The following is a 27,458-nucleotide window of genomic DNA, read 5'->3' as shown; positions in this document are numbered from 1 at the left end:
AACGTAGGTTTATTTTTTTTTTTGTCTCTGATTCCTAAATAGAACTGTTTGTAAACTTGCAAGGCCAGTTTCTTTCATTAACTTCACAGTTTGTTCATTTAAGTAATCTGACACTCACTTGGTTTGAGTTCCCTTAAGGTGAATGTGCCTTGCTACTCGTTCACTGTTAATCATCTTATTTTTTATGTCTATCCTTTTCTGAAATGCTTTAAGCTTGTTGCTGGAAGTGTTTTCTACATTTCGTCTGTTATCCACTAAAATCATAGTCTTGATCCTCAGCTGTAAACTAGCTGTCATGCAGTTGCTGGTTCAGATAGCTCTACAGCTGATTATAAAATGAAGTAGCCTGAAAATGCTGCTGCCAACCAAAAGTGGCTGGAGATTATTTCAGCACCTGTTGTAGTTCAGTCATGAATGTAATATATATATATTTATATGAAAAGTGATCTGAAAAGTCCACTACATTCATAGCTGAAATATTGATTCCTCTTAACTAACTCATTCTTATTATAATGAGCTCCTAGGTGATGTTGACATCTGCTTTGGGCACTTGTAGTTACCAAGGCAAAAGGTGTTCAGTAACATTACTGGTAATTTACTTGATATATTTGTCCAGAAAGATTAACATTCCTCCAGCCCACTTAGACGGCAGTATGTACTGGAGCAAATATTTTCTATGGAGATGAGGAACCTTTACAGGCCACAGATAATTTCTTTACAAATGCCCACTTCAAAGTTTCACTTTCAGACTGCACAGGAGAAAATGGAGTTTCTCTAAAATAGTAACTATCTCTTCTTGCACATTTAACACAGTTCTGTCATTCATTTTTACTCTTAACAGTCTTAATCTTGTAGGAAACATTGTATCTTTTTTTACTTGGAACAGTTTACCCTTCAACTATTACTTCATCAGAAGGAATAGGAACCACAAAAAAAAAAATGCATCTTTCCACAGAGAAATGGCTAAAATTGGCTAATGTTGTTTCTCTCTTAAATTGAGATTCAAATTCTGCCAATATAAAATATTTCTATATAGTGGCACCCTAATAATGTTCCTATGCTTGGAAATCCTAATGTTCAAGGCTTCCTTTTCTTTTTAAAGCAGAACTCTGAAACATGGCCAAGGTCTTTACCATATTTAGATCAGAAGTATTACCAAACCATGTCTCTTTTCTTATTTAAAAAATAATTCTATAGTTCTGATTTTGATGTCTACCTGCCTGTCTATTAATACTTGTTTTATTTTGGGTCTCATTGTAGCACATGAATCTGCTATATCATACCATTGCAATGTAGTTATGAAACTGAGTAAGTTGTTGTTCTGAATCACCATGAAATCCTCATCTCTTTAGTTTTATTATTTGTGGAAACTTCTGGAGTGAGATGAGGAGCCTTCGCAACACCTCCCTTATAGCCTTGCAGGAAAGAAGTCTGAGGCCTCTCTGGTGACTCTGAATTAGGAGGCAGGGACTGCTGGGGTTTTTTTCTTCTCTACTGGAGAATGCTTCTGGAACCTCAAAGGTTTGGATAAACATAGGTCATAGAATGAGTTATTCTGAAGGCTGAAAAGCAGCATCAGCAGGGGAATTACTAATGCTGTAATGTGTGGTTGTGACAGGATACCACTGTAGGGAAAAGCGTAGACTGATCACAGTCTCATTTGTGTTGTGTGGGGTTGGTTTTTTTTTTTCTCTCTTTGTTTTTACAGATCCTTCATTCTAATAGAAAAAAAAAAGTCTTGCAGTATGCCCCGTGCTTTTCATCTTCTCATACCTTTGTCAGCAGGTGGTAGTGACTGAGGAAGGGTCAAAACATTTGCTTGCAAAGGAAGACTTAGCAGTTTACCTGATCCTGCTTGTGTACCTGTTTTCACAGCTCCCTAGTAAGAGCCAGGTAGCATTCCCTAGCCTGTCTTGTGGATGAACACATTTAAAGAATGTAATAGTAATCCTTCAGCTAACAAGAAAGCAATTCAGGACTGACTTCCTTGATTCTCTCATATCCTGTGTTCATCTTGCTAATGCAGTTACTAATGCAAGTTAGTAAGCAGTTTCCTTACACAGGGGGGCTAGTGAAACTGTAAAGGTAGGTAGAAGTTGTGGTGGAACTTAATGGGTCATGACTGTGATGATTGAAGTGTCTTTGTGTCCTTCAGATAGATGGAGGTGCATTTTAGGGAGACTTTACCAAATAGAGTCCTTTTCTAGGAAGAAAGGGGAAAGTAAAGCTTGACCATATGTTATGCAGTCATCTCTCCTGAGAAAACATAAATAAGTGTACTTGTAACTTCATTTTCATTGTACTTTCTAGGATGGCAAGGCCTTCTTCTGTGCCTTTTCCCATGGAGGTCTGAACAGCTGAGTGCCATTGCTCAGAGTCATGCAGTTGCTCTGCAGGCTTGAAGGGAGAGTCTTTGAAACCAATCAGTACTAGCCATTGGACCAAGTGGAGGTCTTGTTTTCACTTTCCTGTCCTTCTCATGCTTCCATTACATTACTTGGAACACATGAAACAGCTTTATTCCCTAGAGAGGAGCAGGTAAAAGTGATATGAAGTCTTTTTCAAATAGGCTAAACTGTTTGAGGCAAAAAGAAATACTGGAGTTCTAAGAACACCAGCCTGCTTCCCTTCCCCCTCTCTGTCATTCTCTTCTTTTCCTAGTTGAAGATTTTGCCTCAAGCTTAAATAGTGACATGGAGGGGAATCTGCAGTCAAGTCTGGTGAGTTAGAGAGTAGAACTAGGGTAAAAAATATCTTTGTATTGTCATCATAGGCTAGCTTCAGGTTTGGCTGTTAACTCCTTCCAAGGAAGACAAGAATCTTATGAAAGACCAAGACTTGGTGACTGCTTTAATACTGCCTCTAGTCAAAACTATTCCAGCAATTGAGGTAAAACTGTCTGTAACTGTCTGCTTTCCAGAAAGTAAAACTGAGCCCAGAGTGTTACAGTGCTGACTTAGTGGAACTGTGCTGGAATTTTCAATAAGTTACTGGAAACATCTTGCCCATTATTTTTTGTGAGGTTGACATCTGCCGTGTAAGTTTCTCAGGTTCCTTTGGAAAAGACACATGTCCTTGCAAGATGAGATTTATGAATCTTGCTGAGAAAGCAGGAGGAATTTAACTGTGTTGAAAACATAGGTGCTTTACTTGTTGTCTGTTATGGAAATTTCCCTGCTCAACCATCCAGGATCCACTCTGGCAGTCACTCTTGCACCACCTGAGCTGGACCCAAGGCCTCTTCCCAGCTATGCCCCCTCACTCACACAGTCACACCAGGTTTCCATACCTAGGTTTCCCACAGCAGTCTCGAATGTCCCAGCCATTAAAATAACTTAATCACAGCACAATAACAAACAAACAGCTCGGGCTGGTGTCTCTGGGGAGGGACCCAGAACCAAGGAACCCCTGGGCTTTTATCCCCTCACCGAGCATGGGAAGGTGTGGGACCGCCGGCTCCTGCCGTGTCCCAGTGTCCGGTGCCCTGGCTGGGCCACAGGCCCCGGGCCCTTGTGTGCCCAGGATGGGCTCCTCAGGGCCTCTGTGCCTGGGCTGGCCCAGCCTGAGCTCAGCCTGCAGCTCCCACTGCAGCTGCACCCCGAGCTGCCTCAGGGAACATGTTCCTCAGTGCTGCTTCGACAGTGGCAGGACCCTCCTTCCTCTTTTGTGCAATCTGGAAGAAATAACTTGTGCTAAACTAATGAAGGGTTTGATCTGAGATCCAAATTCTTTCAGAATTAGCGATGTTTCTTTAAAACCTTGAAGGGCCTTTATGTTCTGCCCAAATAGTCTTTGAAAAGTTTATTTGCTGTCTAGATTTCATAACCTTTACAGTAAACACTGAAATGTGGCTGCTGTATTTTCATCTCAGTGGAAAAATGTGATATATAGAAAACTTTGCACTTCTGCTTGTGAAGTAAAGGCAACAAGAGCGGTTTGGTAGAGGTGAACTATAGCTAATGTATGATTTGTGTACTGGGACTTAACCCTGCTTTCCAACTCCTAGGCAGTCTTATATGGTTTTCCTTAACTGTTAGCAGAATAGTAGTTAATAAGCTTCTCAGTGCTAACAGATGGGGGACTTTACCTTCATTCTCCTGCTGCAGGATAAGACAGTGTAATGTGTAGCCATTCTGATTACTCTCATTCACTCACTGTGTGATCTCTTAAAATGCCATTGGGCAGTGACAGCCAGTTCACAGAAGGTCTGCCTTCTACTGAATTATTACTGCCTCATCACACCCTTTTTTCCCCCCCTTTCTTTTATTTATAGATGGCTTTATATTTAAAGCCATTTATATTTATTTATTTTTTATTTATTTTATTTATTATGGCTTTTATATTTAAAGCCATTCATTCTGTTACTCGAAACAAGGGAAAATTATTCAAATGAAGTCTCAGAAGTCACATTCATAGTGTGGCAGTCTTTGATGTTAAATAAGCTGGTGTTACTGTCAGAAGTGCATAGCTGAGTAAAGCACAGATCTGCAGTGGATACTGGGGTCTTGGTAGTCCCTCATCTAGAAACAAAACTGCTCCAGTTCATGAGGATTCTTTGTTAGTCCATGGACTAACCTCTATATTGCTTACTATGGCTAGCAGGTCAAAGAAGGGGGGAGCTGATCCTGATTTCTTTTTCTGTCTGTGCCTTCCTTTACTAGAAGCCAAACAATTTCATCGGTAATGACACATCAGCTTGCTGCTTACAGTATTGTAGACCTACTGTGCTGTTGATACTGTGTTAAGGCTCCTGAGTTCACCCTAGAAAGAGATTTCATATATAGAACTTATACAGGATCCCCAGTGATGATTGGTAGGAGTAAAATGCAGCAATTGAAGAGTTAAAGTCATCCAGAGAGCAAGTGAAGAGGTGGATGGCATTTAAAGGCTGCTACTGGCTGGGATTAGCAAAGCAATCAGGTGCTGGAATGGATGCCAGCTCAAGGCTGGAGTTGCCTGTGTATTCCTCAGAGTGTGCTGGGTTTGATGCCTGGCTGCAGGCATGTAGTGTGCTGGCACTGCAGGCCGTGCATTGCTAGGTGGACATAATGCTGCAAGTAACTGAAGTATAGCTGCCTGTGCTTCTCAGAGGGACATAACTACAAGGGCCACCTCCCTGCAATGCCAGGCTCTTCAGCAGACACTCCTAGTTGGTACATGGTTTCACGAGTGCTTTTAGGTAGTTGCAGTACATGCTGTGCAAGCAGCCCCATACAGCCAACCTTCCAGGTTATGGACTCTTCAAAGACTGGATAAAACACTTGCCAGCAGTTTATCTGCATACTTATTTTTTTCCCCTCAAACTTGTAGTGACCTTGCCCTAAAGAAGGAAAATTTTAAAAGTTTAATTTAATATACTAATATATCTAATTGGGTATACACATAAGCAGACTTGTTTCTTCATCTTGGAAGTCAACAAAAATGGTCCGTCAAACCTTGCGGTGGCTTATGTTCTCATCTTTTCACCTTGGAGTGTGATAAGCCCATCAGTCTTAGAATACAAGACGGTGGTGAAACACTTTTTCACCTGTGGATTGTGCATGTCATAGAATAAACAAATCAGTAAACACCTTTACTTTTAATTCTTGATGGTTAAAATAGTCTTGTCCTCACAATGAATATCTCATACAGTCTTTGCAATCTTGGAACTGCCAAGACAGTTATGTGGTGCACAGTGCTTCTGCTCTACAGACTTCTACCATGATGAGAGCAGAACAAGTGATGAACTTCAAATAGATCTTAATACATCAGCTCTAAGCACTCATTTTTCATATTGCTGCTTTTCCACTTCTTGGAAGACCAGAGGATCTTTCTCTCATGCTGGCTGCAAAATTTTGGGGATTAACACCCCCCTGCAAAGTTTGTCTGGCTTCACCCTTGCCAGACATGGCTGTACTGCATTTGCTGCTCAGCTCTGAAGTTGCTGCACACTAATTATATCTGTTCTTTTCCAGACCACGCGAGCAGAGTTTGATTTGCCAGAGTATTCTGTCCGTCGGCGGTACCAAGACTTCGACTGGTTGAGAAACAAGCTGGAAGAGTCTCAGCCAACACATCTTATTCCTGTAGGTAGTAAGCAAGAATCTGCTGTTAAGGACAGTTGTGCATCTGCACAAGGGTAATATTTGAATGCAATGTGTCTAGGTTTAAAAAACAGTACTTTATTCTCTTTAGCTTCCCATTCCTGACTAGTTAGGAAGCTTAGACTTTCCTTGAGTGGCGCACCTGAGAGGTAAGCTTTGTCAACCTCCTGCAGGGCAATACATATGCTGACTACAGTAGCTGTGACATAAATAGAATACATTTAATCTGTTTACTCAATTATTACATCTGTATTTCAAAGCATCTAGGAATTATGAAAAGCCACAGGTACTTCAGCTTCTAGTCTCAGTTTTCAAGATGGCCTTTTGAGCTGGTTTTGCAGAGTAATTTAAAACTGCTTGTGCTAACACTTAATAGCACTGACATGTAATAGCACTGACTTGGAAGTCTCTGCCTCTGGTTTGGTAGCTATTGCATGCCTTCAGTAGGCAGAAGTTTGCCTAATAAGATTAGCTAAACTACTGCACCCATTGTTGCTGAAACTGGTGATCTGACCACCTTATTTGATGTGAGGAGGTTAGTCCTACCTTATATGTAGCTATAGGAAACCTGTGAGATCACTGCCTTCAGTCCTTTTGAACAAAGACATTTTAAAAGCCCCATAGGAATTGAATTGGCAGGAAATAGCAACACTACTAGCATACTTTAGTTTGCCTGGGGTGGGTGATGGGGTGGAAGTTTCTCTGCCCTCCCTCCCTCAGCAAGGAGTAGGCTGTGTGAGAAGTATTGTTAGGTTGCTCTATGTTGAGCGCTGTTTAAGTCCTTAATTATGCTAGGACTTGCCTCAAGTGGAATAATAGCTGAGTGTTTCAGAGATAAGAAGTACTTCACAAAATCATGTGACACCACTAACTGCCAGCAAATACGTTTAGTGAACAGTAGTGAAAAGAAAGACAGTGAGCTTGAGAGCAGAAGGTGGAGGCATGTGTAATGTGTTACGTGCCCATACTGTTTTCTCACGTCCCATTCTCTGAACAGCTGGAACAATCACAATTCAGCTTCTGCTTCTTGGGTACACTAACAGGCAGCCAGTTATGCCTGAAGCCTGCAAGGCTGTAAATAATAGTCGAGTAGCAGAAGGTGAGTCATAGCTGGGGAATCAAGCTGCCTTGCTCCTACCAGGAATTTGTTGCAGACAGAACAGCAAATTTTGCATGAGTAGCTGTAATACTGGACGTGGAACTGGCTGTAGAACAAGCCAGTATCTTAGGTGCATTTCTTCTAGAAATTCTGGAGGTAAAGGATGTGCTGTTAATAAGGGAGATAAAGGATTTTGTCTGTTTATGCACAACTTAGCAATTACAGAATTCCCTAATAATCTCCTTCATGCAGGGTATGGTAGGGAGGCTGCTGAATGCTTTATGCATTGTCTAGAAATAGATGAGGTATAGAAGCTAAAGGCGGTTTCAGATGCACTGGCTCAAGAGTTTTCTGAAAAGATGTTTCAAGGCAATCTAAGACTATCTGTATTTGTAATTATAGATACTGGAATCCCTGAAAGCCTTCTGTTTTAACAAATTATCAAAAGGGAGTTGTCTTCCTAATCTCAATATAGTGATTCTGCCTAAAATCTTCCTGTAGCAAATGATATGTCTTATCAGTGTAGTGTGTCATGATAGCCTACATTTGGGAGCCAAAACTAACCTCAGTGTGAGTTCCTCTTCATCTCTTCAGTTTCTGATAGTTACTTCTTTTTAAAAGATCTGAGACATTCTAAAATTTTCTTTCGAAAGACAGTAAAACTGATCTCAGTTCTGTCTCTAGACTACAAAGGTAAACCTAACAGGCAAGTTTCTTGTCCTGGGATGGTCATGTTTGGATACTTGAAGCCATTTCTGATGGGAACAAACTCTGCTCACCTGTCTCAGTAGGGAAAAGTAAATTAAGATGGAAGATGGAAGACTATAAGGTAGATAATTAACACACAGTTAAAGCAAGGTATCAGTTGCTAGCTGTGTGTTTTGATGACTTTAGGTGGACCTCCAGAGGCCTATAATGGAGAGGAATGTACCTACTGCTGCAGTTGAAACCAGGTTAAATTGCAGAAGTCTCTGTAATAGAGATGCATTCTTCAAATGCTCAAACATTAGTGATTACTCAGTGCCAGTTTGCATGTGTTCGGTTGAACTATGGTTCTTTAGACTAGTCTTCCTTTCTCTTTTTTTCTTTAAACTTTTTTCTTTTCCTCCTGCATATGGTCCTGAGGTAGTGATTTCCTAGAGTCCCAGCTAAAGTTTACAAAGCAAAGGAAGAGAGTTTCTTCCTCCCTGAAGACTAATGCACAAGGTATTATACTTCTGAAGAAGTCTAATGATAGTGTACCTTATGCTGGTTTAACTAGAATGACTGACTAATTTGAATGCTAAACATAATCAGGTAAGTCTTAAATTGTAAGAACCAAATACAGTGGTCAAAATGTAGCTCTGTTGCAGCTAAGTTGTGCAGGCTGTATTTTCTAGGAGATAAAGTCTTCATGTACAACCCACATGAGCTTGGGTATGGTGGGAAAGCAATATATATAGTTTGGGGTTTTTTTCTTTAACCATTTTTGACAGAATTTAGATGACAAACTCTTTGCAGAGGAGAATCCTGATTCCTGAATTGGGTGAAAATGGCTGTCATTGCTGGCATAACTGTAAGCAGATTGTCTAGATGGACTGGTTCACAAGAATGAAATACAAAGCACAATTTTAAAACTGATATTAATCTTGAAGTCTATGCTGTCTGGACAGAACAAAAGCACATGTAGTGTTAGAGCTGAAATTAACCATGCATCAGCTTAAAAAGTTACCTTCCATCCAAAGTGGTACTGTGTATTCTGTAATCCAAGTGTAACAGGGGGACTGTATAACTAGCAAGTCTGGAGATAGTCTGGGCTTACATGTCAAACTGAACTGCAGAGATGAACTGATGGACTCAAAATAGTAAGATGTAAAAGTGAATGTATCATCAGGCTTTTGTCACTTACAGAAACATACTCAGTAAAGTCAGCTGTGATAGATGACCAGGTGTGCTCACACTTCAGAAAAGATCCAGCCATTTTCTGTGTCAAGCCCCTGGTTTGGTTTTGCTCAGTGTTCTCACTAAGGCTGTCGGCCTTTTACAGGAGGGCCCTGTGCAAAAGCTCTAAATTGTTCATAGAGGGTTTGTGGGAAGTAGAATTGTCCAATTTTCTGAGTTTCCTGAGGCTGGGCAGCCTTGCTTCAGCACTGGTTGTGGCAGGGGTGGGGGGTGTGTTTGCTTCTGTTATAAATAGTATGCAGCTCTTCTGGCATCTCTTCAGAGCTGGATGTTGAACATGGATAGCAGTAGGGAGAACAATCTAAGCTATGCTACAAGGACTTAGTCTGAGTACTGTTTGACTTCCCTGGTGTGTCTCTCAGCTGAAGTCACTCATAGAATGGCTAGCTTTAAGCCAGACCAGTTTAAAGATAATTTTAAGCCCAGCTTGCTTCCCATCTGATGCATGGTTCCTGTTCACAAACACAATGTTTCAGTTCCTGTTAAGACTGGAATTTGATTGCTTTGTTTATTTCCAAATTTCCAAAACAGAAGCAAGTTTTTGGTCTTTTGAATCTTGTGCTGTTTGCTTATCTCTGACAGCCTCTTCCTGAAAAATTTGTGGTGAAGGGTGTTGTTGATCGCTTTTCGGAAGAGTTTGTGGAGACAAGGAGGAAAGCATTAGACAAGTTCTTGAAGAGAATAACTGATCACCCAGTGTTGTCTTTTAATGAACACTTCAACGTCTTTCTCACAGCTAAGGTAAGCCAGTAACTTTCAAATACAGTTGTTGACCTTTGCAGTCCCTTCTGAAATGAGGGTAAAAAGGCTTTAACAAAACTACATGAGCAGATCAGAACTTCCTCTTCCACCAGAGGGTTGTTGGGCACTCTGATTATTGTGTGTGACAGACCCTTGTGTGTGACAACAGTATGGGTTCTCTGTGCTTGAAGGGCAGAGGAATCCTCTCTGCAGATTGATAAATTGAATTCTCCAGACCTTCTTGTTTTGTAGCATGTAATCCTATTATGCAAGAGAGAATAAAAATTCAGAAAACTGTAGACTTTAAGATCCTCTTTTGGGGAGGAGGGAAGGGGGAGAGGAAGAAAAGTCTCCCTTGCACAAAAGCTTGTGAATTTCTTGACTTTTTTTCTTGTTTGTTCTTTTTAAACTGCTTGCACTTGATGCCCTCAAAACTAAGCATAGAGGCCTCATTCTTATTTGTTCTCAGCCAACAATTTCATGCATCTCTTCTGCATGACTCATGCAGGAATAGTGCAATTTTCTTTGGCTTTCTTTAGAACTGCATTTGAAATAAGACTAGGAGGACTTGCAGCTATGCTTGGGTTTTACCAGATGGGTGAGAAGTGCTGTAAAGGTACGCCTTTCCAAAGTCACATTACTCTAGCTCACTTAAATGTGATGTTTGAGCTCACTTCAGGGTCATGCTTTGCTTGCTGTTAATAACCAATTTCCAGTGTTTTTATTTCCCCTCCATGGTGAAATTACCCACTGAAACAAGCCAGAAATGCAGAATTTGTTTAAACATCTTATAGCTCGTTCCTCTTTTGATCTGTCCAAGCACAATGCAGCTTTCTTAGCTGCTGTATTTGTCTTCTGCAATCCCTGTGAAATGAATGTCAAGGGCTTCATTCTCTGCTTTAGGAAGAGTTTGCCTTGAGATTACAGAGCATCCTGGGGAAAGGATGCCTGTTCTGCTGACTGGTTCTAATGTTTGAACCTGGTCTAGTGGAGCAGTGAGGTGTCAGTTCAGTGTGCTAGGATTTCAGAATTTAGTTACTACAGGAAGTTGTAAGATCACCTCCTGGTTGAAGAAGACAGACCAACATTTCTACATATTCCCTCTTTGGACATGTAACATACCAGAATGCTTGAGAGAGTGAGTGAACAATTTTGAGTTCAAGGATCTTTTCTGATAACTGCTTGCAGCTCATATTGATGACATGTGGAAAGAAAAAATTAAATTGCATTTAAATGCAAACATAATTGAAAATTACAGTAGCTGCTAAGATGTCAGGTTTTCTTAATCAGGCTTACATTTGACTTACATTAAGTACTGGGAAGGAATACCATAGTACATGTTTTGAAGATGGCTATTGTTTATTTGTTTTTTGGGTTTTTATTTTAAGAACACTTAAGCTTTTAGTCTCGTCTGTAGTAATACATCTGAATTCTTGATCTCTACAGCCTACTTGGTTTGAACACATTCTCTTCCTCAGGCTCCATAGGATAACCAAACTATAGCTCCTGAGCCTGTTTTGAGTTGTTGAATACTGACCTCTGCTGGAAGAAGTAAAAGTAAACATTGTCAACGTTTTGACTAAAACCATTTTTTGTTGGTGTACTGTTAGGGTGAAATCCCATGAAAATTGTAGAGTAGCAGTCTTGTTAGCATAGATAATCTGAAAGCTGGTTTATGCAAATGTGTAAAGGAGTGAGAAGGAGGTTTACACTTTCTGTGCAGCAAGATGGATGCATCTGACCCAGCCTGAGCTACAGTCTCTCTTGCAGAGAAGTTTTGCTGGTTTCCTCATGCTGCATTTTTTCTGCTGGCAGTCTTCACCTGCCTCCTGTTTGACCACAGAACTGGAGTGAGGAGGCTGCTTACTGAATAGGTGTGCAGTGTGTAGCTCTGTAGTAGGTCAGTAGAGCCAGCTGGTGCATCTGTTTAATACTGGTATTGTACTGGTATTGACTTAGAAGTATGTGGAGATGAATGATGTGAAATGTTTTGGTGGAACCAGAACTGTTAATAAGCTTGCTTCCCTAGTGAGAGTACAGGAAAATGGGAAAGTATGGCCATATGCAAAGTTGGCCTACTTACTTATTTCTAATGTACTTCATACTATTCTCCTGGATAATTTATCTCCATGGAGCCTTGAAGCTGTGCTCAGCTGTACCGCTTGTAGAAAGCCTTTGTTCAAGGCTGTGTGTCACATGTAATCTGTTGTTTTCAAAAGATTTGATCTTGACTGGAAAGTATCCTTCACTGTATTAATATTTAAACATATAAGTGAGTATTCCTAAACATATTCTTTTTTGTTTCTTTTTTGTTGTTTGTTTGTTCATTTTAATTCCTAGGATCTTAATGCCTACAAAAAGCAAGGAATGGCTTTGCTGTCAAAGATGGGGGAGTCTGTCAAATACGTTACAGGAGGCTACAAATTAAGAAGTCGACCACTGGAGTTTGCAGCCATTGGGGATTATCTGGACACATTCTCTCTAAAGCTTGGTACCATTGATAGAATAGCACAACGGATCATCAAGGAACAGTTGGGTAAGGACACAGGGTGTTCCATCATAATACTCCAGGTCGAATGTTCTGTGTCTTATTCTGGGTGACAGAATGATCATGACAATTTTTGTTGATGATTCTGGCCCGTAATAAGTCACACACAGGGCAAAATCTAATGCCTGTTCCAGATTTTAGAAAGGCCCAAAACCTAACACAGTATCTGATATTAGCTCAATTTAAATCTTGTTTTAAAGTTGAACTTTTTATACCAACCTACTGTCTTACTGGAGTAATTTGTTGAAAGATTTCTGGAGTAATTTTTTGAAAAATTTTTGAAAGATTACAGGTTAGATAACCTGTAGATTCCACCTGGAGGAGTACAAATGGAATTCCTAGACGAAGACAAGCTTTACAAGTCTATCTTAGTAGAGTTAGGTTTTATGTATGTTTAAAAAACTGGCCTTGGCTACTGCACAGGTGCAAGAGTCTTTGTATTGGAAGTCTGTAGGAATGCTAAGTTAAGAAAGAGACAACTTGAACCTGTCACCTGTGCAGCCACAGAGCTCTATTAAGTCTATTAAGAAGCTAATGTAACACAAGCCTTGACTCCCTGTGGGGATTAATGTTATTCAAAATTGTTGTGTGATTTCACCTGTTTTGTGTTTGCTTATCTTTGTGCCTTGCTCTTACTCTGTTAATCTATTTTTTCATCTGCCTCTTGTAGAATACTTGGTGGAACTACGAGAATATGGACCTGTTTATTCAACCTGGGGAGGGCTGGAGGTTGAGCTATCAGAGCCACTGGAAGGAGTATCTGCTTGTATTGGGAATTGCTGCACAGCTCTTGAAGAGCTCAGTGAGGACATGACAGAGGACTTCCTGCCTGTGCTTAGGGAATATATATTGTATGCTGAGTCCATGAAGGTAAAGAGAGCCCTGTGGCAGAAAGCGCTGTCGTGTTTGCCTGGAATTAGCAAGTTCATTTGTTTTGAACAGTGAGAAATGGTGGTCATGGGAAAAGTGGGGAAGTAAATAATACATTAAGTAAGAGGATATTTTCATAGTCAAAACAAAGCTAGGTGTGTTTAATAGCAGGGTACTGCATGAATAGTGTTATCTGTCTGCTCTGCTCTTCAATCAAGTTAGGGTCAGTATTGCAAGGTGTACACAACATGTGCACCCTACAGTAACCAATGAGTTGCCCCTTCATTGGCTTGGCAGATGGTACTCTATAGGAGACTTCCAGTGGCTGCCTAGAATCTTTCTTTGAATTGAAGCTAGTTGCACTTCAGCTCTTCACTACTTCACTGCAGAGTCACTGTGGGGTCCAACAGGAATTACAGCATTAGCAGTTTATATCATTCGTATGAAGCAGAGTTGGGTGCCTTGTTTTAGAACCATGTGTCCAAATGACAGATATTGCTTCCTCTGTCATCCCCATACCCTAGGCATTGATATGTCTGTTGTTAAGTTCTGCATACCAAGTAACTGCTTAAAGATGGTATTCTGTGACTCATAATTTTTAAGAACTTGATGTTTTACTGCTTATGCAGACATAATAAAAGCTACTTTAATGTGAGTTTTATTCTCTTGAAGTTATGGAGCGTTGGTAATCAATCACGTCTAATGGGGAAAAGAATTACTGAGTTAACTTCACTAAAAAATTATATCAAGGACTTTAGTTTATCCATCAGAGCTTTTCACATCTTGCCTGTGGCACAGTATGTGTGCCATATGTATATACCAGTCCCATTATGGGGTACTAACAGACAAGTTCCTTCTGAAGACTTACCATTTGGAACAACTGTTACAAGGCTGTGATATGCACTCCGTTACAGATCTAATAGCCCACTGTAAACTTACATTCTGAACATGGTAGTCCTTCTCTGTCTTAATGTCATCCTATGCTTCTCAAACTGAGAATTTAAACACTTTCTTGTAGATGTCTTTTCCCAGCTTCAGGAGTTGTACATCTGTGTGGTTAAAGTATTCTTCCAGGTGTCTTTGCACTAATTTGCTGGGTATATTCTTTGCTTTTGTCACCATGGATTTGGCCCCAGCATAAAAAAGTTATATTTTCTTTATGGGTCTATTAACAGTAAAGTGTTGCTTGAACAGAGTGAGCTGTAGGAAGCCTTGTCTTGGGATGTTTGGACTGTAGGAATTGGAGGTGGATGGAGTGTGATTACAAATAAACAGAGCATGAGGCTAGTGATTAAATACTTTAACTCAGAACATCTGGCTTTAATGCTAAAAATGCCTACCAAAGATGGCATCTGAAGGAGCAAGCTGAATTGTGAGAGGTGCTCTTCAAAAATACAGCAGGGGAAGTTTTTTTAAGCTGAAAGCCAGGGTTTCTTCAGCTGAAGAGGTACTTTAGGCAGAGAACCACCACTCACCACAGGCAGAGCAGCATTACAGACTTGCACCTAGGCTTCCTTTTGGTCTTTAACAGCCCTTTTAGAATGGCACTGTCTCCAAGCCAACAGTTACTTTACTTTCTAAAGTACTTGTTCAGCTAAAGAAACCCTTGCTTTATAGCTTGAACTGTTTAGACTGTTGATTTGACTTTAGTGCTCTAAAGAATTACACTGTTTAGTGTCTGGCTTGGACATCTTATTAGCTTTACTCAGTCTAAAAATTTGGAAATCAAGAACAAAAACTACTGTTAGCCAAGACAGATGGTTTGTATTTTCCTTTCTTCTCAAATAGCAAAACTGAACTCTCTCAGGTGCTACAGAGTGCAGTTTTCTTCTGTTAGAAAACATCAGCCTGTTTCTGTTTCTGAATGAGCAGCTACTGAACTGTCCTTGCAGAATCTGTAACGCTAAGTCAGTAACAAGGTTAGTAAGGAGTGCACCCTTGGAGTGCAGGAGACTTTCTGTTGAAAGGGTGGTCCTCTTCACTAGCAGTGCATTCCTCTTTATCAGCTGCTGTGAGGACTGCTTGTGAGATGAAAGTCTGTTTTGTTCTTTCAGAGCATATCTTTTGCACAGGGTACTTGATGGAAAGTAACTCCTCAGGTACTAGGAGTTCAGTGAAACCTTGGTTAGCTTTCTTTGTTGTACACTGTACCACTGGTGTAGGTGTGGGAACATGATCTATAGAGCAGTCTATAGCTGAATGTCCCTTGAGTAAGAACTGCCAGATCATTGGCACTGTTCAGAGACGAAGAGGCCTTGACGTCTTCAGGAGCACTGTTGTACCTAAGGAGAAGAGCCTGAGGGAACTGCACCGCAGTAGTTCTGCTTGAATAGAATATTCATTGTTTCGAGGGAAGCCTGGCTTCTGGATTTGTTTGAAAGATTTGCAGAACAGGGCAGAAGCTGGTGTTGTGTCCTTGAGTTAAAATGTGTGCTGGAAGTGTCTGGAAGAGACCCTTTCCAAATTACTTGCCTTGCTCAGCACTGGTTAGGCCACAGCTGTGTTCAGTTTTTATTCCTGCTGCACACAAATAAGCTGAAGTGGGTCTGGAAGAGGACCACAAAGATGGTCAAGGGGCTGAGAAGCCTGCTGTATGAGGAAGGGCTGAGAGAGCTGGGTATGTTCAACCTTGAGGAAGAAGGCTTAGGGAAAATCTTACAACCACCTAATCAGTATTTAAGGATTGAGTACAAATATGATTAAAGCTCCCTTTTCACAAGGAGACCCATGGAAAAACAGGACAATTAGTGCAAATTACTCTTGGGGACATTTTCATTGAACACAAGAGGAGAATTTTCACAATGAGAACAATCGTCCTTTGGAATAATGTGTCCAGGGAAGTGGTGGATTCCCCAACACTGGACACATTTAAGATCCAGCTGGACAGGGTGCTGATCCATCTTGTCTAGACTGTACTTTTGCCAAGAAGGGTAGGATGAGCTAATCCTTGAGGTCTCTTCCAGCCTGGTATTCTATGGTTTCTATTACATGGCAAGGTGATGTCTCAGTTCCTGGTGCAGCGAGGCCCTTGTCAGCAAACGTGGTACCACATTTGCTGATGTACATTGGTGTTGCCCTGGGAGGCACGTGCAGAGGACAAAATCTCCTATACGTGATTCAGTGCAGATATTAGGATGTTACATGACTTCTGTTTGCTCAACATTGCTATAAAGGTTTATCATGTGACGTGATCCCCCGGGGTGTTCTTGGACATTACTTTTAAGACATGTTTAAAGCAAGCACCACACTAGTAGATAACTGTGTCTTTAAGGGCATGGAGTAACTAGAGATCCTCTTGTGATGTTTAGTCACAGTAGGAAGCTATGGAGTGTGCAAACAGGATTGAAATTTAAATTTGTGTTAAGAGGCTGATGGCAAGCTCCTGAAGCTCTGTGTGGGCCAAGGTGGAATGTTTCAACTAAATACAAATAGTGAAGGACCTGCTGAAACTAGGCTAAGTCTTCCATGCTCAGACACCACTGGTTTAGTTCTGACCTGAAATAACTGAAGTGTGTTGATTGAGGTTTTTTTAGTTTTGAGTTTGGTTTCTTCCAACTTTTTTTTTAAAAAAACTTTTTTTCCCTCTGAGTGAGGCCTTAATGAATATTGCATGCTCTGTGGTAATTTTGAGGATACTTGATGCAGAGCTTTTCATAATTGCTGCTAAAGCATCAAGGCATCAATCTAGAACAGGGGAAATTGCTTAGAGGTGCCAGAGGAAAATATGGGACAACTGAAAGGGAGGGCAATATTTTTTTCATTACCTACAGGTCAGCCATTACTGGATACTTAAAACTGTATTCACAAGCTCATTATTAGTGGTCCCCAGTAGTTGCACGTGAGCGCTTAAGGGGAATTAAGACACCTGTTCTTTGAATCCAGTTTACCAATAACTGTTAATCCTTGGCTACTCCTGATGTAGATTCAGCTTCTTGCACTAACTCCAGGCTTCTAAAGACAAAATGCAATTGCTGGAGGCAGTTGTTTTTCACAGAAGAAATTTCAGTTGGTTCAGGTTCAAGAGGCAATACAAAGTAGAAATATCTATTAAATCTCTCAGACTTTTGTTGCATTGGTAACCTCAATCACTGAAATGCCATCCCACATAGTTACATAGATTCCAGAAAGAAGGGTCAGTGTTGTGGTTTTTCAACCAAACACAACCAGTGGTATGATTCTGCATCCTTTTTGGAAAAAAAGGGAGAGTTGAGCTCTTGAAGGTGAATTCTTCAGGTTGCCCTCTTTTTATTGACTCATCTAATAGTAGCTTTGTGGATGGAATGCCATTCCCATTCATAATGGATTGAACATCCCTACTCTAGAGCAGCTGCATTGGTGACCTTCTCTTGGCTTAAGAAGGAGGAGAGGGATGATGATTAGTAGATATATGTATGTCCTTTGTTGCTCTTAATTAGATCTAGATTGGCTGTTAGAGGAGCTACTTTTTTAAAAGCGTGTTTCTATAGGCAGCAGTGCACATGACTAGTCCTGTGTTACTAACCTTGTCTGGACCTGTTGCAATGACTATTTACCACTTGGTGTCCTAATGGGACAATTCCTTCTGGGTGGCAGAAGGGAAGACTCAAAGCCAAGTTAGCTGCAAGAGAATTTCAAACTTACAGAGAGTGTTGGTTGACTTCCCTCTGAGCACTTTTAATAATAACTTTGCATCAACAGAGTAATTAAAAAATTTCTTTGTGAAACCTGAAGTGGTAAGTTGCCTGGTCTTGCAGACAGGAAGCTCTTTATTTTTTAGAAAGACTAATTCCTCTGGTTATTTTCAAACTGTAAGATTGTAATATAAACTTGGTGAAGTTCTTTGTGGATTAGTGCAAGCTAAGGGTAGCATCTTTGGCTCTCTATTTTGAAAATACTCTGTCAATAAGATGTTTACTGCTTGAGAAGCTCTCTCAGGCAGTCCAGTGCTTTTCATGTAAATTATCCTTTTCATAATTTTCTTTTTTTTTAATGAAACCAACAACTTACTCCCGCTGCCCCCCCCCCCTCCAACTGATCTAAACTATAAAGGCTTGCTTTTGCTCTAACACTAGAATGTGACAGCTTGCTTTAAAGGATTCTGAAGAGTCTTTGCAAGTGAAAAGGGATTTGTAATACCTTCTGTGATGGTCTTCCTGTCTCTTAGCCAATGCTGTTGTCTGTCTGCTGCTTGAGGATATCCGAAACTTTACGTTAGTCCTTGTCAGCTTTGATGGTTTTGTTTGTATCCTTTTCATGGTAGTAATAGGTCAACTGATTGATTGAATTTACTTGCTCAGGATTATATTAGTGGTTCCATGATTGCTTCTATATTGCATGCCTCCAGCTTATCCAAATGTTGAATTTTATCTGCCCCTGCTGGCTGATGGAGAGCAAGTGCTGTTCATTATTAAAAGCTACTCCCTAAATGCGGTAAAATAGGACAAAGTATATCTGGAAGTCTGACTTTGGGCTTACTTGGCACTGAAGATGTATCACTTTAGAGTTTCTTGTGGCCTGGGGGAAGGAACAAGAGGATCCCTTCACAGCTCTCTTTTCTCTTGCCCATAGAATGTTTTGAAGAAAAGAGACCAAGTTCAAGCGGAGTATGAAGCAAAACTGGAAGCAGTAGCCTTGAAAAGAGAAGACCGTCCAAAGGTTAGCACTTAAAATTGCTCTACAAAAACAGTTTGCACTTACAGTACTTCCTGAAAAGAATGGAGAAACAGAACTTGCTTTTTTCCTGGATCTGGGGGCTTCTTTGCAGTTTAAGCAGTTACTGACAGAACAGAAATTTGTTGTTGGCAAGCTGGTGTGAAATAAAGACCTAAGTATAAATATACATAACTTGTCTAACAACTTCTGAACAACTGATCTCTCACAGTTCAGAGCAGGATGACTATGTAACACTTCAACAACAGACAGCAGTCAGTTGGACTGTTCAGTGACAGGTTAACAAAGCAGTGGTAGAACAGTCCCTGGTGACTCAGCAGTATGCCAGCTCTCTGAGTTAAAGTCCTATCCCTGGCACTGTGAAACTGTATTGTTCCAGAACCCTGGGTTTGGCTGTGGAAAACTCCTTACTTTGCCCTTTCTACTAGGGAGCTCTACCTGTGTGATGCTGAACAGAGATGGCACATGTCACTGGATGACAGGTTTTGGCTGGGCACCATGCAAAAGCAAAGCTGTGAATTGATGTGCTTATGCTGCCACTCGCTTCTGCATGAAACACAGTGCAAGAGCCTTTTCTTAAATCACTGCAGCTTTAACTGATGATGGCAATAGGGTTTGTTCCCTTCCTCTGCTTGGAGGTTTTTGGTTTCCCTTATATTTGTGTTAGTAATTAATGGGTGACTTTCCAGTATTATGACTACTATACAATAATGTTCACTCTACAGTAGGTTCACATAATATTTTGAATCTAAGAAGCTGAAGAGGATGAGAGCACAGAAATGCTAAAGGGTTTTTCTGATCTTCTGGCTATAAAAATAGTGGTGTACTAGGTGTTTTGTGTTGCTCCTGTATTTGGATCTACTACCTGCCTCTCTGCTGGCTGGTGTGGTATACACTCAACTTCCTCCGTGTAGCTTTGTATAAACAGGTGCTAGCAGTTGTATCTAGGATGGAGGGAACTAAATCTAGCATATCCAGCAAGCTGGTTCTTAGACATTTCACTGTACCAATCTTGCGCATGTTAAAAGTCCTTTGGATCTCATACCTCAGAGGGATTATTTTGAATAACTTTTGGAATACTTTTTTGAATACTTACCTCTTCAGAGTATCAGAATATTTTTTGGCAACTGTTTTACCTTTTTGTAACATAAGTAGTTTGTATCATTTATGAGATGAAGTTGAACAAACTGTGTAGAACTCCTTGCATGTTCACAAAATGCTATCTCTGGGGTTTTCAGAATCTTTCCAGCTGGAGGATATGTCATTACCTGTAAGAGCTGATAGCTCAGAGCTGTGCCTAGAAGCATATCTTATATTCAGCAAGATCTCCTAGCTATGACATGCTGTAAACTAAAAGCTGGCAGAGGGTTGCAGTCTCATCCCGCGGCCACAGCAGCTGACAGGTGCCGGCTAGCCGCTCCCAGTGACCAGTGGAGACCACGAATCCCGGCACTCCCAGGTTCTCTGCGAGAACCCCCGAGCAGTGGCTCCGTCTGCGACGTGGTGACGCAGGCGAGAGCAGGACTGCAAAGCACTGAGGGGAAGGAAGGAAGGAGCAGACACACGTATGGGTGCCAAGGCACTTTATTGACCCAGGCGGGGCCAGTGACGGTGTCAGAGAATGACAGCTCGGGAGGCACTGATAAAGGGGATGGGCGTGATGGAGGAGACACGAGGGAACCAATGAATGAAGCCCAGGGGAGGAGCGAGGGACACAACTGAACCAATAAGAATGGCACAGGGGAGGGAAAAGGCTCAGGAGAAAAATCATATCTTAAGTAAGGGATGATTGACATCGAAAATTCTCAAAATAAAGGGTGGGGGTAGTTACAATGATGGACAGGTAACTGGCGGGAAAATAAGGGATAAACAACTCAGGAACAAACCATTATGAGGGAGAACATGGGGGGAACCGAGGGTCAAACTAAAATCTTAACTTCTAAAAATAACCAACTTTACAATAAAACCCATATAGAACACACAATGCTACAAAGGCTCATGTTATGGAATGACATTTGTCTTCCTTGGCATATTTGCTGATTTGGTTGAAATTATGTAAAAAGATCCCAAACAAAACCTTAAGAGATCAAAGGCCTTTTTATAGATCTTGAAAGATAAGCCTATCACGACTTAAAAATCTCTCACTGGAGGGCATTCTGGGACTCCTGTGCACACACCCAGCCTGGCATCACAGAGCTCACCAGGCCATTAGATTGTTCTGGCAGTGAGATCAGCCTAGAATTCAGTGGGCTATGAGTGCAGAAGGCTTGTAGTGCTTCTGTGGCTCTCTGTCAGCAGGTACTGCTCAGAATGCTGAAGCTTACACCAAAAGTCACCACAGTGTGGGTGGTGTTTACCAGTAGCATCATGGTGTTTGTGTGGTGTCTGCAGCCTTTCAGTTTCTAACGTGTGCAGTGGTGAAATGCCTCTCACCCATTTCTGACCCATGCTGGAGCTGATTTTGCAGTAATCTAACCAGCACAATAAAGGATAGGTGTGGTTTTGTTTTGGTGAGATGAAGTTTGCCTCTGATGATCTGTTGTATACCTGTCTACCTTTGAAGAGTGGTGATCTATGGGAACAGTAAATATGGCAGTGCAGAACTTGAAGTAGAAGGTGGGGGGAAAAAGGCCTTGTAACAGATAACTGTTTCCCAAGAGCTAGGAAGGTAGAAATATCTTATGCAAAGATTGGTTGTGTAATTAATGCTGGATTTGTTGTACTTTTGGACCATTTGTTACTTGGTAATGATGATATGGAAGAGTTTTAAAGTGGACACGCTGTTTGTAATTGACCACAGCAAATTACAGATATTAGGCAAGCTTAGATTTTAAGAGGACAGAATCATTGTGAAGAGTGTTAGATGCAGAAGCAGAACTTTGTATCACATATGTACAGCTTTATGCTCAGTTCTTGCCTGTGTATACCTCTCTCATCAGTTGAAATTGACTACTAAAATAGTCCTGGCCCCTTTAAGAGTGTGTTGGAGTTTCAACAAGTTTGAGGGGTTTTTGAGCTATTAAGTAGTTGAGAGCAGGTATCAGTAAAGAAGTAGAATTTTCCCTGAGTCCAGTCTACTGTCTTCCTGGTTCTTAGTTGTTAGCTAATATTTAGTGTCTCCATTGGTAAAAACAGATAAAAGTATCAGCTTTGATGCTTCAACTTAGGCTAAATTTGATGACAAACATATAATATCTCTTTGCATTTGAGTTTTCACTGATACAAAGTGCTTAAATGCTGTTAATTAACTTCAAATTTTGTTGTAACTACTGAATTGCAATTTATGTACTAGGAAGCTGTAGTTTGTCAGGTAAGGCATTTGCACACCCAGATAGGACTGCTGCATGTGCAGACACTATTGTCATGATGTCTTTGGAGACTTAGTTGGAGATAGCTGTTGTTCTTAATGAGAGCACACGCGACACATTTCCTGACCCCACTGGGTTATCCCTGTAGCTCTCAACTCATACAGCCCTCTCAGCCTGACCAGCCAGAGACTTGCTGTGAGAAAGAACAGATTTCTGTGTGTCTTCATTGTGGTTTCAGATCCTGGCAGAAGAAGCAGGGAGTTGGTGAGTGCTTAGAAGCTAGGTTAGTTAGACTGGGAAATCTTGCGTGGTTTTGTTTCCAGACTTCATAAATGTTTCTCTTGATAGCCTAGCTTTCCCCATTAAGATAGCAGAGTGCTTATGATGCAAGGCATACATACCTTGAGAGTAGCATCTCCTAAATATTACAGTCACTGGCTTGCTTGTTCTTGTCTGCAGCCTGTGAGGAAACTTCATCTGGAGTTGTAGCAGAGTGAATTCTGTAGCCATAGGTAGAGTGCTCAGACATGGCAGGGAGAAGAAGTATCTACTGAACCTCCAAGCTGCCTGTAGTGTAAATTCAGTTGTGTGAATAAAGGGGAACTCATATCCCATGAGTATAAAGAGCTCCTGCATGTCAGACAGGTTGGTTTATTGAAGAACAGATGTAGTATCTTTTTTGAGTAATAAAGTGATCAGTCCTAATCCATGTCCTGGAGCAGAAACACAGTCAGTGTGTTTCTGCCTAAATTGAGTACCTTGCCAAACTGCAAGATAGTAGCCCATCTCAAACTTCATGTAGGTATCCATGAAAAGGTTCTTTCTTACGTAGTCTGCTAATCCTCTTCCTTCTTTCAAACCCTTCAGAAAGGGAGTTTGCTTATAAACTATCAAGTACGAGAGGAGCTACCACAAAGTTCTTCAAATGTTCTTTATTCTGTATTTTGCCTTTGTGCAAGTCACAGCTTTCAGAGCAAACGTTCACTTCTCACTTTGGTACCAGGATTCAGGAGTTTCTTCTTCTGCTCTCATGGGCATGTCCTTACAGGATTCCTGTCTGTGTGGACCATGCAGCAATGAGAAGGGGAAAAAAGGTGTTTGTCTTTCCTGCTTGAGGAAACACCAGTAAATTATTCCTGTATTTGCCTGCTGATATACATTACATTAGTTAAAACATAAGCAAAGAACACCAACTTAGTTGGTCTAAAGTGTGTGTACCTTTAGACCAACTAAGTGAATTGGTCTAGAGATAGGCGAGTGACTACTGTCAAAAATTCATTTAAATCTCTACCTCAGCTTGCAGCAGGCTGTCCTTCAAATGTCATGTGTTGCTTTTGCATGGTTGCATGTCCATTGTTGAGCCTAAAAGTCCATGAGCCAATCCCATGTTGATGATCACAAGTGCTGTGCAGTTAAATTTTGTTCAGGAAGCCTGGAATGTTAAAATGGAAGCTAGAAACTAAGGCCTTAGAAATTTTATTCTGCAGCTGTCAATACCAAGATCTATCCACCTTTTTTGATAAACCTAAATGTTGTTGTTATATACACACTGGTGTAAATTGGGGCATTCCTACTGCAGCTGTAAATGGGAAGCAGAAAAGATTGCTGTGGAGCCAAGCTGCTTAGTTTGAGCACTAGGAAGTGACCCTCAGTACCACTACTTATGCCAAATGGTTTTCCTGTGCCTTTAAAAGGTGCTTTCTCCACACCTCTCTATCTGGCATGGAGATGGACAAGCACAAGCACTCACCACCTCAAAAAGCAGCAAACAAATTAAGCAATCTTATATCCTCTCTAGTTCAGAACCATGGCTTTTTCCCTGCAGCCATAACTCAGCTGATTCAGGATAACTACTGCTTTGTGAACCTACCCTTTCTTCTGTAGTTCTGCTCAGTAAGGTTTGAGCTAATTCAGCAATCTAGCACTCTTACTGACAGTTTTAATCTTCATTTATCTTGCTGCAGGTACCCGCAGATGTTGAGAAATGTCAAGACCGAGTAGAATGTTTCAATGCTGACTTGAAAGCAGATATGGAGAGATGGCAGAACAACAAAAGACAAGACTTTAGGCAGCTACTCATGGGGATGGCAGATAAAAACATCCAGTACTATGAGAAGGTATGTGTCACTGTTGGAGCAATGGCCGGAATACGAGCAGTATATTTTCCTCTGAAATTGTGATAATTCTTCAGGAAATCTTCACACTGTCTTGAAGACAAGAATATTAGATATCTGAAGCTGCTCTTTGTCAGAGTTGGAAGTTGTGGTCAAGTGAACTGTGTAAGACTAGTGGTCTTTTGCAAGTCAGCACTCTAACAGCGTTTTATCATGCATGCTTGTCTGTTTTGCACTTTTGAATTGAACAAATTACTGAGCAGCAGCAGTAGTAATTAAAAAAACCCCAGAATTGCACATACTAGTAATACTACCAGAGTAGAAAAATCCCTTGATTCTGCCTTTTCTGAAAAAAACTACATGAGTTAATGCACGGCCACAGACTCATATATAGACTACATCTGCTATATATAAGCTATTCTAATTCCTGTCCCTTTGTGCATCATTCTGTCCCTTGTATATTAGTCCTGTAAAGACCTAGCCTCTGCCCTTTTTCAGTTGGTGCATTTGCACCTGAGGTTTAGTGTTAGATTTTTTTTTATTTTTAGTTAAAAGGATGTTGACATTTAACTGCATATGCTTCCAATCTAATTTTCCTTTGTGCTAGAACAGTGCTGCCCAATGCAGTGGTTGATACCATAGATCATGGAATGATTTGGAAGGGACCTGAGGTCATGTAAGTGTCAACCTCCTGCTAGAGGTAGGGATGCTTTTCACTAGAGTAGGTGATTCAGAGCCCCATCCAGTATGAACCAACAACACTTGCAGAGATGGGGCATCCACAGCTTCTCAGGGAAGGGTGTTCCAGTGTTTTCTTATTCTAAAAGTAAAGAATTTCTTCATAATTGTCTAATCTAAACCTGCCCTCTTCCAGTTTAAAGCACTGTCCCTTTTCCTATCACCACTAGCCCTTGTAAAAAGTCCTCCTCCAACTGTCTCATAAGCTCCCTTTAGATGTATTAAATATTTATGAAATATTAAACACTGCTAGAACTACTAGGCTTATGCATTGCCTAGTAAACTATACTTAATCTTGTCTGTTCATGTTTACACATCTGTTTTACAAGCTTCTTCCTGTGCTAGGTTACCTCTCCATGTAATATTATATGCAGTACCTTTTCCCCTTCCAATCATAGTTCATAACTGCTCACACAGAACTTCCTTCACCCTGGTCTCTCAGGTCTAAGGCTGCTGTGGAGGAGAATATTAGGGACTTCACTGAACATCCAGTAGTGCCTCTGCAATGACAGTTAGATCTGTACATTAGTTTGGCTTTTAGCAATGAGGGTTTTTTGGTAAGAAAGTGTCCAGTCACTTCAAGGTACGCAACTAGAAGTACCCTATTCATCTGCAGTGCAATCAGCAAGGTTAGAAGGAGGATGTCTGTCAACAATGACTTGTGGATATAAGAGCTGCTGATGAGTTTGCCCAATTTCAGCATTTAATAATTTGGATTCCATGGTCTGCATTTGCCCAGTTTGACTTCTGGGCTCTTTGTGGTTGAAAGACAGTAACAACATACAGTACAAGGATTGTAATAAGTGTATGTGTCTGGGGAAACGACTCCAAAGCCTGGAGTGGCTTTCTGATAACCCAGAAGCTACACTTATAATTCACTATACCAGGCACTACCAGTTTGTCCTCTAGTGGAATTGAGTCTCAGAGCCATACTGGAATACAATGTGTTTCAGAATTAACTTCCCTAAATGCATGTTTTCTTTCAAATAAGTTTGCTGGAGGTAGTCTGTAATAGCTGCCTTTGTGTCCAAATCAGCCTTCACCCACAGTCACGCCACAAAGATGTACATTTCTACTCAAAACAGTTCATCTGCCTAGCTGAAAGCTGTGATATTCTTCAGCTAGAAAAATCTAGGTTAGTATTTGGAAATCCTGGATGTTCTGATGATTTTTAATGGCTTGGGCCAGCTGATGACTTTGGAAAATTTGAATTTGTTGAATTTGTTGGGAAGGTTCAGCTGTTTTAATGCTTCCTTGCTGTTTGACATTCTGGGGTTTTTTCCCCTTTCTGTAATAATCTGTAAAGACCCACATTACTTTTCTTCCACTTGAATGCTGTTGGTCTGGAAGGGTTGATCAGAAGTCACATGAACTGATATAAATTAAATTTTGTAAATCTTTCTTTCTTCAGTGCCTTACGGCGTGGGAGTCAATTATACCACTATTGCAAGACAAGCCAGAGACCAAATAAGAAGTACCTTCATGGACAGTCTAGCACTTCTGTTCTCAGTACCACTAGTCATACTGGAACTGTATGGAGGACTCTTTTTGTTAAGTTAACTGAATGACAGCTGCACTTAGTTTTTCAGAGTATCTGTTCCAGCCTATTTGAATTTTTTTTCCGCAATTTTTGTGTTTAAACTGGGGTATGTTTCATCTTTTTGAGTTATCTTGAATGGTTCCTTCTTTATTCTATGGAGTGATTGGGGTTCACAGAGAAAGTGCATGGGGATCTTGATAAAATTTACCTCTCTAGTCTGGAAGGAACTGATGAGTGGAACACTAAAAAGATGAAAATAAAAGTCTACTGCAAGGTGCCAAATGACATCTTTATTACCATTCTGTTTTGTTTGCTTGGAAAAAAAATACTCCTATGATACATTACTCCCTAACCAAATCTTCTCCTTTTTTTTTTTTTTTTTTTTTTTTTTCTGAATGGATAAAGAAAGGCTGGGAAAGATTATTTTCTGTTTTACTACCACCCATGTGCTCCCTCTGGATGAAATGGTCTCTGTAGACTTTTCTGTCCAGGAGTCAGGCTGGTTCTAGACAGACCATACCAACACCAGCTGCAGATGGTTGGTGATGGAAGCATGAACTGTGGTTTTTGTGAGTGTGGCATGCTGTTGGTTCATACTGAGTATCTTTGTTTACCTTGGTGATTATGAAGTAATGTCAGTTGACTGAAGTGTACTTGTGACTGACTTGGGGATCAAAACCAGCTTAGCTACGGGAACGAGTTGGACTGCTGCCTTTCAGGGGTTGTGGGAATGGGGAAGGATGGGTCTTTAATTTTCCAAAGCTAGCTCTGGAAGTTGCATGGTGGAGATCTCTTACACCGTGTTTTATATATGGGTTTTACTAGAG

General features: G+C 40.8%; 1 protein-coding gene across 1 annotated transcript in view; it reads left to right on the top strand.

Moving 5' to 3' along the window:
- SNX30 (sorting nexin family member 30) overlaps nt 1-26,974 on the top strand; it is a 49,696-nt gene extending 22,722 nt beyond the window's left edge. Inside the window, exons 3-9 of the mRNA XM_058823948.1 lie at nt 5,955-6,065; nt 9,706-9,864; nt 12,205-12,400; nt 13,083-13,282; nt 18,830-18,916; nt 24,204-24,356; nt 26,503-26,974. Of these exons, the coding sequence (XP_058679931.1) occupies nt 5,955-6,065; nt 9,706-9,864; nt 12,205-12,400; nt 13,083-13,282; nt 18,830-18,916; nt 24,204-24,356; nt 26,503-26,562 (966 nt within the window). The 3' untranslated portion in view covers nt 26,563-26,974. The remainder of the gene's footprint in view (nt 1-5,954; nt 6,066-9,705; nt 9,865-12,204; nt 12,401-13,082; nt 13,283-18,829; nt 18,917-24,203; nt 24,357-26,502) is intronic.
- Nucleotides 26,975-27,458: the final 484 nt, after the last annotated feature.

The sequence above is a fragment of the Ammospiza caudacuta genome, chromosome Z, assembly GCF_027887145.1.
Source record: "Ammospiza caudacuta isolate bAmmCau1 chromosome Z, bAmmCau1.pri, whole genome shotgun sequence".
Lineage (NCBI taxonomy): Eukaryota > Metazoa > Chordata > Aves > Passeriformes > Passerellidae > Ammospiza > Ammospiza caudacuta.
Note: the sequence above shows the minus strand (reverse complement) of the source record. Positions and strands in the feature narration are given on the sequence as shown.